Raw genomic sequence first — 16,924 nt, 5'->3', positions numbered from 1 at the left:
TCGTTTCATTTTCATACTTGATAAATGTCTTCAACGTCTAATTTTTACTATGTTCACTTGCGCCTTTTATGCTTTACAGCAAAAAAGTCTGCTGTCAAACAACATTTTAAAATAAATTCTCTTTTCTGTCAGAAACCATGCTTGCGTATGATATTCCGTTTGAAATTCTTTCCAAGATCGCGATCCTCCTCTCGGTAAAGGATAAAATACAATGTATTCTTACATGCAAAGCATGGCAGTCTCCATTTCAAGACGTATTATGGGACACCATTTCTGTATTTAGCAAGGAAAAAGTTAGAGAAATTTGCGACTCGGATATCAAAGCAAATATCTACAAGCAAAACGGTGGTCGTGTGAAGCTATTGATTTTTGGACGGAGACTCCGTGTAAGCGATCAAGACCTCAATACGATTCAACATCGATTCAAAAATTTACAAAGTTTTTGTGCACCAGACTCATCGCTGAGCTCTACAGAGTTCGGAAAGATTGCTGATTGGAAGCTGTGGAACTCTCTGAAAGAGCTAGATATATTTATACCGGTTCTGGACAAGGTGCGCTCACTGAAGGAATCGTTAAAGATCCTTTCAAACTTACCATCCCTTAGACGGTTACATTTCACAGATGGTGGTTTTGAAGACTCTCCAATTTACACTCTGCGAGACATCGAAGCATTACATACTCATTTGCCCAAACTAGAATCTTTATCAATTCAAATGGTCTTAGCACCACTTGAGCCAGAGGACATACAGCTTGCTAAGAATACGATACCAGCAAATACTTTAACGGTGTTGGAGATAAAGTTGGAATTCAAGGATTATCGATGGCTATATTACTTTGCTCGCAAGTACTATAATTTACGCACCTTATCGTGGGACAGCATGCATGACATGGACATAGATGACTTTAAAGATAGTTTATCACATATGCTATCAGATATTTCTCCAGTATTTCCGCACCTGAATTCCATCACTGTTTCTAGTATCTGTTGTTCAGAACAGAAACAAGCTACATTTTGGAGAATATTCGACATATCTAAATCGACAATCAAGGATGCTAGATTCCTCTTTACTGGTGTAAATGATGGGAAAGTTCTGTTGGAAGAAGATGTCAAGGGATGCATAGAACTTTGCTCAAGAACACTTGAGAAGCTTTCAGTTACATGTGATGTGTATGCATACAATTCAGATACTATTTCCCTATCGTTCAATACGTGCCCCCGCTTGGTTGAGCTGTATCTCGACGTACGCTTTCTCCCTATTGAATTGGATACTCTTTTGGATCAGTGTATGAGCCTCAAGTCCATTAAACTATCTGTTGATTCTCCATCTGTTTCTCCAAGTGCATTTAACGACATTATGACTCATGGAGTTGGCTTTATAGAACTAATTACCTCCAAACTAGACACCTCAATACTCAAGTATATATCATTTCGCTGCAGAAAGCTGTATCATATGCGCCTATGTGATGTACTTGTATACGGGCCAATATCTCAGGAAACTGGAAATATATATATAGACATGTCCCACACACACTTTGAGTTCTTACACCTGGACCAAGTGCACTTTTATCCATCTAACAAACCCTATTGTATGATGAATGGTAATAAGCCCCAAGATAAAAATTATCTGCCAGACATGCGCACAATCCCAGTCAGAATCCTTGAAATTTGCCAACAAAAAAACGGAGGGCATGACAAAATGACTCCGTCAATAAAGGATAAGTATAAACAGCCTAGTATTGAGTCCATATGGCTACACACATACCACTGTCCAGAAGCCTTTTACCCATGGAAGAGTGTCCGAGTATTGAAAAAACGAGAAGTTAAAATGGCCAAGAGATATTTTTGTGGCTTCCAACGCAAAAGCACAAGAGATTATGTTAATATGACAAGAGAGAATGCAATGATAGAAATGGTGCTAAGACATGAATGGAAAAGCAACCTTCTAAGGGGGTATGTTACTTTCAGGTGTGGTGATATAAAGAAATATCGTGTAACTGGCCATACGGTGAGCAACGATGCTTTGTGGAGAAAGATATCTGGGGAATCATAATAAATTCTACTAAACTGGACCCCAATATGAAGCAAAAACAAACGCAGAGCATATTAATGTACTACTATAATAATAAAAATACGTTTAGAAACTTTTGCTCTTATCGAATAAAATGTCTTGGGTTTTCTCTATTAGAGAAATAGTAATACTACAAAGAGATTTTCTTTTGTGTTGACTACTTTTTTCTTTAGCCACATTATGAATAAATAAAGGAACCAATAAAAAGGTTTAATAAAGTACTGGTTATTCTCTAGTCCGTAAAGGTGGATTGTGGTTGTCAACTCCTTATTGCCTTTGGATATATACAGCGAATTCTGTCTATGTCTTTGGGTATTTTGAAAAAGCTAAGACTTTCTCAGAAAATATTTTACCAAGAGCCTAGTGTTTGCTTATAAAATAGGACATCATATTATATTAATTACGTTCAATTTTATTCCTCCACACTTGTTCAAAAAAAAAAAACTTGGGAATTCAAAGGTAAGTAGCAGAGGTACTGTTAAAGCGGGGATTTTGGGCGATCAAACAATGATGGGACAGCTTTTATGGTTGTCATAGTCGGGATATAACATTGTATTTCTTAATGTGAGTCTACAGGAGACTGTGACAACTCTGTAAACAATAAAGGAACATACTTTTCTAGAGTTGTTCTTGCTCTTGCTCTTAAATACTTAAATTTAATATATTAAATATACGACAAGCTTATAATCATCTCTCACCCTAAGCCAATGTTTCTATTGCAAAGAGGCTACCTTGGCTGTATACATTAATCAGCTGAGAGGTATCTTTGGCACAGAATCTGAGGTTACAAGACGACGGAAGCTTCAAAAAAGCCTCAATGGAAGCATGGCTGTATACAAATACACACAGTCCAGCTGCTATAAGAAGATATGCAAAAATCTACATTGGGTTTCGTTCGATTGCTTTACACCAACAGAGAAAGAATTTTTAAAAAAAATCTCTATTTTCTAATAAAGATACTCGACCAGGTAAGCCTGGTATACCTGGAAATATTCTAACGAGTGAAGATAATTTTTTTAGAAAGAACTCTAAAGATTTTTTTTAGTAAAAGGCGAAAGATTTATCCGATCTGATTACAAGACAGAGACAATCTTTCTAAAGATATATATTATGACAACCATAAAAGAGAAGGTGTTATCGAATACCATCAGAAATGAACAAAAAAATGATGATGTACAGCAAAAAAATAGAGCTCCCAAAGACTGTTTGCTGTAAATACTTTAAAGAAAACCTGACACACAAGCAGAAAGATAGACAATCGCGAGCTATTTATAAAGATACTATCACAAAGATCAAGAATCTTCCTGGTACAAGTATTGAAATGAAAGAGTACTTAGATACCCTGGTAAATGAATCAACTAAAAAGGTACAATAACAAATGAATATCGTAAACTAGGGTTAAATATACTTACTTTTGTTTATACATAGGTCCATGAAGTAAATATACAAGCAGACAACCAATATATCAACTACGGATATATCGAAAGCCAAGGTCCCACCAATATTACAATAATCAGAGGGAAGAAAAGAAGAGTCAGTAAGTTGAGCTATAAGAGTCGATTAAAGCTAAGCGTCATCTAAATTGTATTGCTTCAAATCTAGGTAAAGAGAATGACTCCAGCAGGAACCCTTCTGATAATAAGGATAGTTCTGACTCTGACAGCTCGTATCAGCGAACACCAGTATCACCACCATCAGTATCACTACACAGCAGTCAATTAGAAGAACTTGACTCCTTCGTGTCTGATAAGTCGGATAGTACTTATCTAACCGAAGAATCAAAACCCTATGGAGATATCTTAAAAACAAGAAAATATATTTTAACGTTAAATGAAGTAGATGCTGGAGATAATGATGGAAAAGAAGTATATAATTATGACACCAACAGCTCATTATGTGAAAGATTGTAAGGTCTCTTAAGTGCGTTAGTTAACTATAATATTTACTTTTCTTTTTTAAAAATAGAAATATATCTAGTATATGCTATAATGCTGACTCATCTGATATCTATGAGCTTAAACCAGAAGTACTAGATGACGATGAGTACAAAAAGATGAAAGACTGGAGAATGGTATAGTAGAAATAGGACTTTTTTTCAGCATTATAGCTTGGTTAACTTGAGGTCTTTTTTTTTCATTGATGATTTAGAAAGTAAAGAAATGCCAGCTTTATTTTCCACCAGCCGCAGCCACACCAAAACAGCTACATCTAAATACCTTTCTTTGTACTCTGACAGACACTATAGTCCATGAAAAATCCCAACAAGAAAGAAAGAGTGAAATAGGATTTACAATTGATCATGTATCTCCTTTACTTAAATACATCTTCCCTGCGAAAGGTGTGCTATCCTGCAAGTGGTTAGTAAAAGCTTTAAAAAAACTACAATAAAAAAGTGGCTAATTGATAATTGGTATGATGAAAGGGAAAGGTCCTCAACTTTACAAGCAAGCACTGCTTGTAAAAAAGTTCGAACGGACCTTATTTTAATCGCAAATGGACAAGAAGTTGGCTGTGGTGAGATAAAAACACCATGTCCTACCTCTCAACTACTGGAAGAAGATCGATCTCGTATAGCAGAAACTTTAAAAAGACAGTTGCATGCTCGTATCATGAAGAGCAAGGACGTAAAAGAATTTTTTACTTTTGGTATAATATTTGACGGGTTCAACATTGAACTATACATGATGATTTTCGACTTCCAAAGAACTCTGCCTTATCAATTTTATTATGTTGAACGGGTGAAACTTCCAACCTCATTTGAATCCTATAACAATATGGAAGAGACAATTGAGTATCTACTAAGTTTTAAGGTAAGTTGTTCAATTAATATACGACAAGAAATTATATGAAGATGCAAACTATATATTATGATTGTAGAATTTAATCCTTTCTAGTTTGGCCGGTGAAGAAGACATGCACAAACCTTATGCTTATCATAATTTTACTCGTTTATTTAAACCAACAATCGCTTTTATAAAAGATTAAAGTGTTTTCTTTGGTTTGTTAATGATGCTAGATATTTGTTTGATTAACCTGAAGCTTTAGGCTGTCACTACTTTATTTTAAATAATGGTGTGCACCTTTTTGTGCCTTCTATTGATATAACAAAATATATCAATAGCATAGTCCGCTGTATATAGCATAAGGATAAACAATACTAGCTGTGCTAAAATCGTACAATAACGTATAAAATCGTACTACGCATATTATCGATCCAAGATCAACAAGTATATCAAATAAACAGCGCTTATAAAAACCCTATTTGTTGAGTGCCTGACCTAAAAGCTAGTGCTACTAAATATCCCAAAGAAAAGTGTCCCACTTCATCACACTCACCAGTTTTTTTTTTTACTTCCAATGCTCTTTTCATTTTAGCGAAATATATATATATCTTTTCATGTATATGTATTACACGATAACATCTGTTTTGAACGTTTGATATTTGGGGGTAGGATAAATGGTTGTAAAATACAATTCTATATTGTTAAGAAAGTCATAGCAGTTAGCTTCTTTAGAATCAAAAACCTGCATTTAATTATATATCCATACTCTAACGCATATAAAAGTTCAATCAAAGATTATGTGTCTTTAAGCTTAAGGGCGCGTGGATATAAAATAATTATATATATATATATATGGTTCTTGTTACTGCTGCTGTGTGGATATATAAGTAATCTGGACCACACACACACACACAACGGGTTAAAACGGCATTTGTGTCTGGACTTCTTTCTTATGCTTAGTGGTACAGACTTTGTACTTTAAAGGCTTTACTCCCTTTTTTTTAATCTCTCGATGGTTTATTGTTCATTTGGCATCCGATAAATATTACCCATGCTATATTCTTTATATATCCATAAGTAGAGATTTCTTATTGCATGTTCTTTATCAAATACAGAACTTTCTAAAAAAGAGACACCCTAGAATACATAATATGTGAATAAAACAACCATGCTTATTACACATGATAATAGCGTAGTCTTTTGTCGGATAAGATTCATAAACATTGAGTAAATATCAAAATACATTTCAAGCTATTGTTTCGATTGGGCGAAGAACCCCGATTGCGTCGTCGCTTATAGCTTTTTTATATATATATATGTCAAAATTCAATTATCCCCTTTCTGTTCTTTGTCCTGCACAAACTCATCGACACCATGTCGAATAATTCATCTATCTTTACAAACCCCAATCCACCACCACCACATACTTTCTCACCAATGTCAGCACGCGGAAAATGTAAGCAGTAACGGACCTATAAAATGTGATCAATCTAATGATTGATGTGCAACTATGTAGATGTCGTGGGTGTGTGTGCTATGGATCGCAAAGCAAGATCAAAACCCATGCGCTACATCCTTAACCGATTACTTGCCCATGGAAATTTCGAAATTGTGATTTTTGGAGACAAGACGATTCTCGATGAAGGTATAAAGTTGTATATATATATAACACACGAGATATAGGCAGATAGCAAGTACATGCAATTTCTGCTTTTCTTTTGCTTGAACACGGACGTTATTAAGCTCAAAAAAATATGTTCCAGATGTCGAAAACTGGCCTGGATGTGACTTTCTCATTTGCTTCTTTTCCGGGGATTTTCCTCTCGAGAAGGCTGTCAAGTACACAAACTTGAGACACCCCTTTGTAGTCAATAATGTGGCAATGCAAAGCTTATTGTGGGATCGACGAGTGGTTTTATCTGTTTTGGACGCCATTGGTGTACCAACACCTCCAAGACTAGTTGTATCTCGCGATGGAGGTGCACGGGTCGATAAAGACGCTGCTGCTGAATTTAAGGAATTCACGGGAATGGATATGGAACGTGTACTTGCTAAATACACTAATAACAGCACCGGAGTCAAGATTACTGAAGACGGTATCGAGGCAGACGGAAAGAAGCTCTTGAAAACTTTCATTGAGAAACCTATCGATGGAGAAAACCACAATATCAACATATATTACTCTAAAGACAAAGGTGGAGGAGGTCGCCGTCTGTTCCGCAAGGTAAGCTACTGGTTTCCTAATAAGCATGTGATAGACTAAATAATTCATATGTCTATATATATACACGAATTAGATCGGAAACAAGTCTAGCGAATTCGATTCCTCATTGAATCTGGCATCCACGGAAGGCTCTTGGATTTATGAAAAATTGATGGAGACTGAAAACTGTGAAGACATTAAACTGTACACAGTTGGACCTACATTTGTACATGCTGAAACAAGAAAGTGAGTCTCCTTATCGGCAGGATAAGCCAGTACTTATATAGATTTTCTTTTAGATCTCCTACCGTGGATGGACTAGTAAAACGCAACACAGATGGGAAAGAGATACGCTATTGTGCAGAGCTTACACAAGAAGAGACAGATATTGCTCGTAAAGTATCAAAGGCTTTCGGCCAATCCGTATGCGGACTGGATCTTTTGCGTGTACAGGGAAAGTCATATGTTATTGACGTTAATGGCTGGAGCTTTGTCAAGGGAAATGATCATTACTACGACCAATGTGCACGTTTGTTGAGTGAGGACTTTTATCGATCGGTTCAGCGTCGTCCTTCGATGCTAGTCGATACAATCCCACCAGAGATTGCACCTGAAAATTCGTGGCGCCTGAAGGGATTTGTCGGTGTATTCCGTCATGGTGACCGTACTCCTAAAGAGAAAGTCAAAATCTCAGTCATGTCACAGCCTTTTATCGATCTATTGGACGGATCTAAGCAGGAAGTTGTATTCCGCCAGAAGCACCAACTTGGCCTTGTTTCGAGTGCAGTCGAGGAATGTCTTGAAAAGAATCTTGAAGACTCTACAAAGCTACGTACCCTCAAAGAAATCCTCGAAAAGAAACGAGAATTGCCTGGCACAAAGGTCCAGCTGAAGCCCCAGTTTGACAAGACAACTGGCGAACTCAAGAAGCTACAAGTTAATGTCAAATGGGGAGGAGAGTTCACCCATGCCGGCCTTCACCAGGCTCGTGATTTGGGAGAAAACCTTCGTAAAGATATGAACATCCTGAACAGAAATGTAATGGACAACGTCAAGATCTACAGTAGTTCCGAGCGCCGCTGCCGTGCTACAGCAGATGTGTTTGCACGCTGGTTCCTAGGCCAACCCGATTCAATTGAAGGGATCATCACCGAAAGTAAATTCTTGCTTGACGACAGTAATGCCTCTAAAGAACCTGGAGATGCAGTTAAGAAACAGCTCAAGGAACTTTTGCGACCCGGGCACATCATTCCTGAACTGCAATTGGCACAGATGGGCTGGCCAAAAGATCTTCCTCAACCTCATCTTGTATTGCAAGAAATTTCTCGCATCATGGCACGCATGCAACGTGTAATGAATGAAAATTGGTCAACTAAGAATGTCGATGAGCTTCAGCGTCGTTGGTGTTGCTTTGAATCGCCTACATTGTTCAAGGAACGTTGGGAGAAGATGTTTAGATACTTTTGCAATAATGTTAGTGGTGATGATAGCGATGATCCCGAAGTGAGACGACGTGCTGATGCGGAACGTGTGATTGATCCTTCATGGATTCCAGAAATGTACGACATGCTCAAGTATGATGCTCTCCACAACAGGCCATTCCTCCAGGCAATCTTTAGTGCAGACGGAACAGTTCCCGATGACCGTAATTCAAGACGGTTGTCTGGCGACAATACCACACCTTGCTGCGGAAATAACGACCTTAGAGACCTTTATAAGAACGTCCGCCTGATGTTTGACTTTATTGCACCTGCAGAGTTTGGTATCACGGATACTGAAAAGATGAACATTGGGATGTTGATCAGTTTGCCTCTTCTCAAGTCTATTCTTCGCAACTTGGCTGACATGAAGAGAGCAGATAATCCAAAGACCCGGATGTACTTTACCAAAGGTTTGTTTTAAATAGCTTTACTTTCCTTTTTTTTATTGGCATTGTCTAATTTGGATCTTTAACAGAATCACATGTCCATGCTCTTCTTAATCTCGTCTATCTATCGGGAGTACCTACCAAGGGACCAAGAAACAGACTTCCTGAACTTGATTGTAAGTAAAAGAGATTATAATGGTGAGTATTTCTAATTAGTATGATTTATTACTATCATTATTACTTTTAGTCTTGACTCAGATTACATTTGAGCTTTATGAACGCAATCAATTGAGTGATGGGAAAAAGGAATATTCCCTCAGAATTGCCTTTAGTCCAGGTGCTCATTACGACAGTGTGCTTGATTTGCATATGGATGCTGAGCATTGTTTAAAGGTGGCTCCTCGCAAGTAAGTTTCCTTGGACGTTAAAACATATGGAACACCAAAGACTTAGTTTTTCTCTAGAAATCTCCTCCCACACCTATCGCTTGAAGAAGTGGTGGCCTATCACCAAAAATATCTAAAAGTACCCAATCTGGCCAGTATCGAGAAGCAAATCGAGGCCACAAAACTTTACTACGCCCAGGAGGATAACCAATAGACCAGAAACCTACCTACGCTCACATTTTCTATAAATATATATACAATTACATTTATATAGGATGTTTACAAAATATTCATACATCTGTGTAAATACACTTTCAAAGAAAAAAAAACATATACACCCACACAAAATATAGATATCACTGCTGCTCTAAAACACTTGCACATATTCTTTTTCATTTTTTTGTTTATTATTCTCAACAAGAAATTCGACAGGTTGATTTTTGCCTGGTTTCGCTTTTTTATATGCAATTTTAACGGTTAGACTTGGCAACACGCTCGAGCTCGTCCTTCTTCTTGATGGCATAGGAGTTGGAGGAACCCTTGGCGGCGTTGATCAACTCATCAGCGAGACATTCAGCAATGGTCTTGACGTTGCGGAAAGCAGCCTCACGGGTACCGGTGGTCAACAAGGAGATAGACTGGTTGACGCGACGGAGGGGGGAGACATCGACGGCCTGACGACGGACAGTACCCTGGGAACCAATACGGGTGGAATCTTCACGGGGACCGGTGTTGATAATAGCATCGACGAGGATTTGGATGGGGTTCTGGTCGGTCAACAAGTGAACGATCTCGAAAGCGTGCTGGACAATGCGGGCAGCCAACAACTTCTTACCGTTGTTGCGACCGTGCATCATGAGCGAGTTGGTCAAACGCTCAACGATGGGGCACTAAAAAAAACATTATTAAAAAAGATATAGAATAAGTATTCATACCATTAGATTTGGTTTTCATTTTTTTTGGTCTGCTTTATATATGGTCTTACCTGAGCCTTGCGGAAACGCTTGGCGGCAAAGCGACCAGCAGTATGGGGGAGGTAGACATGCTGGCGGACGGAAATGTAATCCTGGAGAGAGATGTCTTTGACCTCGATTTCCTCGTAGGACCACTTGTTGAAGAGCTTGGGAGAGCTTTCGGCGCTGGCCAAAATGTCAGCAGGCAAGTTCAATGCAACCATGCTAAAGTAAATGAGACATGTCAGATCGATGGATAGATAAATGGATGGATGGTGTATTTTTAGGCTGAGGGTCTACCTTGTCGATGTGAAAGAAGGAACGATGAGAGGGTACAAGCACAGGGTTCTCTATGGCCAACAGCAAGCCCCGGGGGGAGGTGCTGCACCGCCGTTAGCACGTGACTTTGATTTTTTTTATTTTTTTTTGTAGGCGATCTTTTTATTTTAATTTTTTTTTCAATATGTATTTATATATATACATGCTGTATTTAATTTTATGTATTTTATTTTAACTGACCATTATCCTTTATCTTGACTTGACCTGCATTTTTTTTATTGGTCTTGGTTAATTTGGCTTGAATTTACCTATTAATTGCTGTGGTTCTATTGTATCTATAAGCCAGTTGATAGTCTTAGTTTGTGGGCCGGCATGGGTGCTGAGCCAGCGAGACCAAGAGACAGGTTCGGTGTTTTGAATAGGCAAGGCCATTTGAGTATACCGGATATGCAAAAATAAAAATAAAATATGATTGCTATTTCAGTCCTAGCGCCCTTGTTCGGCCTATATATATTTCCATATCTAAAAGGTTCTTTCAAACGTCTCTTCTTTTTCTACCTTCTATTTCAATTTTTGTTTTATTTTTTGCTATCATGTCAATACTTCGTTCTATTGTCAAGGATACCCCCGCTTCTTCTGGAAATAATGATAGCGATCCTGACAGCACAGAAGTGCTAGAAGACAGCTCGCGTAGTATTATCATGGGTATCATAAGTCAATTGCGTAAAGGCATGGACCTGCACCGGGTCACTTTCCCAACGTTTGTGCTTGAGCCACGCAGCTTGTTAGAGAAGATTACAGATTACATGAGCCACCCAGACTTCTTATTAATGCAAGTGAACAATAACATATTTGAATACGCATGCCTATATCTCTCAGCTGACGACGTTTGATGAACAGGGCGTCTAAGGAAACTGACCAACAAAAGCGTTTCATTGGTGTCTTACGCTACTTCCTCTCTGGATGGCATGTTAAACCCAAAGTAAAAACAAAAAACAAAAAACAAAAACAAGAAATATAATCATACACCTTAGCCACAATTCCTCCCCACCTCCCCCCCTATGCAGTCTAGCTGACACATCGTTTGGTAGGGTGTCAAAAAACCTTACAATCCAGTTCTTGGTGAGATATTTGAGTGTCAATGGAAATATGGGAATGGGACCGATGCATTTTACGTCGCCGAACAAGTGTCGCACCATCCGCCTATCTCAGCCTACTACTATGGAAGTCCCGAAAATGGAATTCGGATTCAGGGCAATGTTCGACCGAAGTCCAGGTTTCTTGGTAATAGTGTTGTCAGTCTGACAGAGGGAGACTCTTACATTGAGTTTTCACATTTTCACAACGAGCGCTACGACTTTACAATGCCAAACATGTATGCCCGTGGTATTCTGTGTAAGTATGATATATAGATATAGATATCAATACATATATTAGATAGAATTGTGGATAAACAAGGGAACCAACTTCCACGGATGAAATGTTCATACTCAACGGACATTGGGGTTTGCGATTTAGTCGGTAAAATGGTTTTGGAATTGGGCGATAATTGTGTGCTACGCTGCCGTACAAGCGACTTAACATGTGAGGTCGACTTTAAGACAAAGGTAATATTTGAAAGAGTGTTGATGGATGTTAAAAAAAAGAACATGGATATTTTTTTTGTATTGGTTAGGGATTCTTTTCTGGGCAGTATAATGTATTGGTAGGAAAGATTAAGAAGGAATCTACAGGAGAGGTTTTATATGAGATATCCGGCCAATGGTCAAATGAGATATTTATCAAGTCTGTCAAGGTAATTGAGAAAAGAACTTTATTGGATAATGTGAAGGGTTCTAAGACGGTGTTAAATGGTCTAGTCAAGTACCAAGACTAGCTTGTTTGATGTCAGTACCGCCCCTATACGACAAAAAACGGTTGCACCGGAATCAATTCAAGCCGAAAATGAGTCCAGACGATTGTGGTCCAAGTTAACTGCAGCAATAAAGAACAATGATATGGACCAGGCCACAACCGAGAAGTTGGCTATTGAGGATCGTCAAAGAGAGGAAGCAAAGTATCGTGAAGAGCATGGAAAGCCATTCCAACCAGTGTTTTTCGAATTGGTGAATGGTCAGTACGAATTCAAGGCAAATAACATGTAAGTATATTTCTTCTATATAATTCCTGTTTTCGGGATACACAAAGCACCTTATTTTGTATAAGGGTTGACCTTTTTATTTGAATATAGTATCGACTTCCAAAACCCCCAGCACGGAAAGCAGCAGCTGTGTGACCTCCTGTATTCACACCATCCCAAACAGACCAACAATAACCAACCATAAAGGAACCGTTGTTTTTGTTTTTATACAACCAGTGTCTTGCATTAAACCAATTGACATTTCATACAGTTTTTTTTTATTTATTTTTTATTTCTTATCTTTCTTCTTATTATTGTGCTTATATAAACATTTTTACACTTTATATATAAAAGTGAAACCAAAGAGAGATAGATAGATATAGTGAGAAATAGAGCTATGTACTTAAAGAGAAAGGGGGTGTCTTTTTTTTTATTGTATTTATTGTATTTATTTATTGTATTTATTTATTGGTACATTGGCCGCACAAATAGTATATGAACTCATTGTGATTATAACAGTAGATTGTGTGTTCGCTTCACATCTGAGTCACTTTAAAGGACCATATCCATATTTGGAATGTTGAATCATTTACGGGGGAAAGAGGTTTGACCGATTAAACAGGTCACTACCTCGCCTTCTGCAGATGTAATAACAGCATTGACAACGTATTTGCCCTATAAAAAAATAAGTCAGTAAATACAGTCACTCAATACACTTGCTTGAGCGATTTATGCAATTCAACTTACACCAGCTATACAATGGTAACAGAAAAAAAAACAAAAGGTTAATAAAGAGAAGAAAACAAAAAGTATAGCATCAATGAAACATGAAATTATCAACTTACGGATCTCCTTTGGCAACGCGACATCCTTGTGGAAAGTAAGAGGTCCTGCAGGGATAGGACACTCTTCTTGAACTTCAGGGGCAACCTCACTGCAGAAATCGAACTTTTTGCGAATCAACTGAACTACGCCATACTTGACCAGGATGGATACAGTTGTGCCTTCGGTAACCTCTTTCTTGAGGTAGCCTGTAAAATCGATTGTCAAGTTTTGTCCCTTTACAGGAATCTTGGGAGTCAGGGTTATGTCATCAATTCTACAATGACAATAAAGATTCCATTAGACCGAGATCCCCTAAAAGTGGATTCCACAGGATAACTTGCATCAATAAGTCTTGATCGTTGCCACAGGGTTTGATTAAATCAGTTGAGGTGGGGTCATAGGTTTGTTCCTGCTGGTTATGGAAGAATGGCAAGAAGGAAGCGCTTGCGATGGAGGCAAATGTGGCGATAACGAGAATAGACAGCTTCATGGTGAGAACAGAAAGAGAACAGAGAAGCCAAAAAAGGCGTCAATGGTCTTATTCTGTTGCAGCATTTGATGGCCCGCTCACATGATCGAAATGACGAAGGCCTTCGAGGGATTTGTTATTGGGTATTTCGTTCTCTTGTGCCTTTTTTCTTTTTCTCCGCTCATCAACCAACACTGAGCTTGTTTCTTGTTTCTTGTTTCTTTTTTCATAAATAATAATAAAATTTGAAGATTTTATCTTATTGAGCTTTGGTTGCGTGTTACACTTGTTCACAGTACAAAAAGGTAGAATACAATGATGACGCATGGTTGCACGAGCATTATGTCCATCAAAAGGTAGAAGATAAGCTGACCAAGGCTGCTGATTTTACAGACCAACAAAAATATATATTGTTTGAAGTCTTTGTAAGTTTGGCTCTAACGGAGACTACTAGATATAGACAATTGGGTAAATAATTTCTTGGAATGAATGAATCTAACAGTTTTAAATATAATTTATGGTTTATACTCATAAGAACTGGACTTTATTACTATTACTTTTACTACTACTACTATTATTATCGCCACTACTAATTTATTACTATTCCAATATCATTTTGGACATGAAACAAATTGAAACACAAATCACAGTCATTCATTTTGCTCTCTTTTTTTTTCTTTTTCTTTTTGGCCGAGGGTGACATTTACTGTACACAACGGACAATATGTAATTAATGAACAAGGTGAGATGGTTGAGAATGTAATATGAATATGTCTGACTTGTTCACAGTGAACATTTTTTTTTAAAAAAAAAAGACAAATGTGTAACAATAAGATGGGAAATATTTCATCCGTTATTGAATGGAAGAAATACATTAGACTTTTGGATAGATGTGAATGTATATCTTTGTCCTATGTTGCTCTTCTCGATCCAACTGACAGAGCATTGTTGGTATAAATATCAAAAATTATTCATTCAATAAATATCATCTTTCTCAAGTTCAACTCATTTCTTTATTTCCTCAAGTCTGGTTACCTAGACAGGTACTATCTCCATTGGTGAAATTAATTACCTCTTACAATCATAAACTTTAAGAATTCACAAGTTGCCTATCAGAAATGAGAAACGGGATCAAACCAATCTTAGGATCCTGAAATCATATTCTTTCAGTATATCTCTTGTTATGCGATGCTATAAAGATACCAAGCCAGCGAACCTCTGAAATGCTTATAAAACGATGTGTATTCCCAAAGTGCAGTTGTACGAAAAGTAGATCTGATACTGGATATGAAATGCAATATTTCTGAGTTTTCAGGAAAGTGAAGTCGAAAATGTCTTTAACAAACAAACTTTAAACGAACGTTTTGAATCAATCGGCATTGTCCTATTTTCTTCAGCCTTTTGATAATCAAACTGGGTTTAGATTATGAATGATATGGGATTTCCGTATATATGTGTGTTTTTCAAGAGCATATCCAAAGCCGAAAGTTTATACAGAAAGTTGGTCAAGAGGCTCTACAATATATATCGATGCACTTGGTTACCCTTTTTATGAATGGAAAATATTAGTAATTGAGTCACGGAGTGGGAGATTCAAAGAAATTAGTTTCTATAAAAATCAATAGCACAGAAAAGAGAACGAATAAATAGCTCACTAATGATGCTTAAAAGTAATGTTCGAAATCACCTTGATGTCAGCTTTGAGACCATGTGTAAAATCAAGTTTTACGTTATCCAAACAGCCCAAAGTTTAACTACAATTTCCAAGACTACCATGAATAGTATTCAAGGTGACTATATCTACCGAGAACTACGCACGGCAAAACTTCAAATAGGTTATATATATATATATATATATATATCACCATAGGTATCTAAAAGTAATGTATCGTAAGGCAGCATATTACACGGTCTGTGGAATAAACTGGGGGATTATGAGACAACCAGGCTTTGAGCAGAATAAGTGTAATTGGTGCTCAAAGTAATGGGAGGGTATCATAAGTACAAGAATATTCTTTAACTTTGCTTTACTTTACTCGTATAGTATTTACCTAAACAATAGTAGATTATCCTTTCATTTTATACTTGAATAATTTCCGGAGTTAGCACTTTGCAAAAAGGGACTCGCTATTAAAACGTTACTGTCTCCTTGAAAGAGAAAGAATTCATACATGATGAAGAGCTAGTAAATGCTTATGTAGTATGATTTCTTTTATTGTTGAGTGCTCGTCAAGAATATAAGCAAAGGACTTTGATGAAATGAAGCGTTGGTATAAAAGCTTGATTGTTATAAAAAAACAAATAAACAAGAACAACAGACATTGGGAATGTGTTAATAAGATAAAGAACGAATTGAAAGTCTGCTATTAAATTTACTTTGGATGTGAGACCTATGCATTCTTTGTTACTTCCGTCTTTTTTCTTTTTGCTCTAATTCTTCAGTAGTAAAAGTAGATAGTTTATTAATACTTTGATATTAAAGCATTCCTTTTCTTTTGGTTTTTACAAATAATAATGATATTTGAGGATTTTATCTTATTGAGTTTTGATCGAGTGTTACACTTGTTCACAGCATAAAAAGGTAGAATACAATAATGACGAATGGTTGCACGAGCGTGATGCCCATCAAAATGCAAAAGATAAGCTGACCAAGGCTGCTGATTTTACACGCCAGATTATGCTGTTCTAAGACTTTGTGGGTCTGGGTCTAATTGAGACTACTAGATACAGTAAAGTGAATAAATGATCTCTTGGGATGAATAAGACCAAAGACATAAATATGATCTGTGGTTTATACTTATAAAAATAAACTGGTCTTTATTATTCCAACGTTATTTTGGACATGAAACGAATTGAGACACAAATCACACAGTCATTCATTTTACTCTTTTTAGCCCAAGATACCATATACTAAATAGTGTACACAATGCACAATATAAACATATTTGTTGGGTAATATGAGATAGCTGAG

At 37.2% G+C, this 16,924-nt stretch overlaps 6 protein-coding genes across 6 annotated transcripts; 5 read left to right on the top strand and 1 right to left on the bottom strand.

Annotated features, from left to right (window-relative positions):
• Positions 1-137: 137 nt before the first annotated feature.
• Positions 138-2,446, top strand: PHYBLDRAFT_62066 (hypothetical protein; the record flags this gene model as incomplete). Its single annotated transcript, XM_018440896.1, has 2 exons — positions 138-2,006; positions 2,306-2,446. The coding sequence occupies 2 exons, from the start codon at positions 138-140 to the stop codon at positions 2,444-2,446; spliced, it is 2,010 nt and encodes a 669-aa protein (XP_018299061.1).
• A 776-nt stretch (positions 2,447-3,222) lies between these two features.
• PHYBLDRAFT_161652 (hypothetical protein) lies at positions 3,223-5,054 on the top strand (the record flags this gene model as incomplete). Its single annotated transcript, XM_018434440.1, has 7 exons — positions 3,223-3,414; positions 3,498-3,606; positions 3,672-3,975; positions 4,035-4,140; positions 4,218-4,426; positions 4,492-4,879; positions 4,947-5,054. The coding sequence occupies 7 exons, from the start codon at positions 3,223-3,225 to the stop codon at positions 5,052-5,054; spliced, it is 1,416 nt and encodes a 471-aa protein (XP_018299060.1).
• A 1,156-nt stretch (positions 5,055-6,210) lies between these two features.
• On the top strand, positions 6,211-10,488 carry PHYBLDRAFT_129552 (hypothetical protein). The gene is made up of 9 exons (XM_018429293.1): positions 6,211-6,308; positions 6,369-6,497; positions 6,616-7,076; positions 7,150-7,301; positions 7,355-8,946; positions 9,012-9,098; positions 9,170-9,329; positions 9,387-10,198; positions 10,294-10,488. The coding sequence occupies exons 1-8, from the start codon at positions 6,227-6,229 to the stop codon at positions 9,520-9,522; spliced, it is 2,799 nt and encodes a 932-aa protein (XP_018299059.1). The 5' UTR covers positions 6,211-6,226; the 3' UTR covers positions 9,523-10,198; positions 10,294-10,488.
• A 616-nt stretch (positions 10,489-11,104) lies between these two features.
• PHYBLDRAFT_129547 (hypothetical protein) lies at positions 11,105-13,020 on the top strand. The gene is made up of 7 exons (XM_018429292.1): positions 11,105-11,372; positions 11,441-11,522; positions 11,632-11,935; positions 12,059-12,147; positions 12,216-12,335; positions 12,400-12,680; positions 12,771-13,020. The coding sequence occupies exons 1-7, from the start codon at positions 11,134-11,136 to the stop codon at positions 12,862-12,864; spliced, it is 1,209 nt and encodes a 402-aa protein (XP_018299058.1). The 5' UTR covers positions 11,105-11,133; the 3' UTR covers positions 12,865-13,020.
• Positions 13,021-13,244: 224 nt separating this feature from the next.
• Positions 13,245-13,974, bottom strand: PHYBLDRAFT_138562 (hypothetical protein; the record flags this gene model as incomplete). The annotated part of the gene is made up of 3 exons (XM_018430024.1): positions 13,245-13,297; positions 13,505-13,758; positions 13,814-13,974. The coding sequence occupies 3 exons, from the start codon at positions 13,972-13,974 to the stop codon at positions 13,245-13,247; spliced, it is 468 nt and encodes a 155-aa protein (XP_018299057.1).
• A 1,636-nt stretch (positions 13,975-15,610) lies between these two features.
• Positions 15,611-16,642, top strand: PHYBLDRAFT_62058 (hypothetical protein; the record flags this gene model as incomplete). Its single annotated transcript, XM_018440895.1, has 3 exons — positions 15,611-15,788; positions 15,835-15,918; positions 16,497-16,642. The coding sequence occupies 3 exons, from the start codon at positions 15,611-15,613 to the stop codon at positions 16,640-16,642; spliced, it is 408 nt and encodes a 135-aa protein (XP_018299056.1).
• Between the last annotated feature and the right edge of the window lie 282 nt (positions 16,643-16,924).

The sequence above is a fragment of the Phycomyces blakesleeanus genome, assembly GCF_001638985.1.
Source record: "Phycomyces blakesleeanus NRRL 1555(-) unplaced genomic scaffold PHYBLscaffold_1, whole genome shotgun sequence".
Lineage (NCBI taxonomy): Eukaryota > Fungi > Mucoromycota > Mucoromycetes > Mucorales > Phycomycetaceae > Phycomyces > Phycomyces blakesleeanus.
Note: the sequence above shows the minus strand (reverse complement) of the source record. Positions and strands in the feature narration are given on the sequence as shown.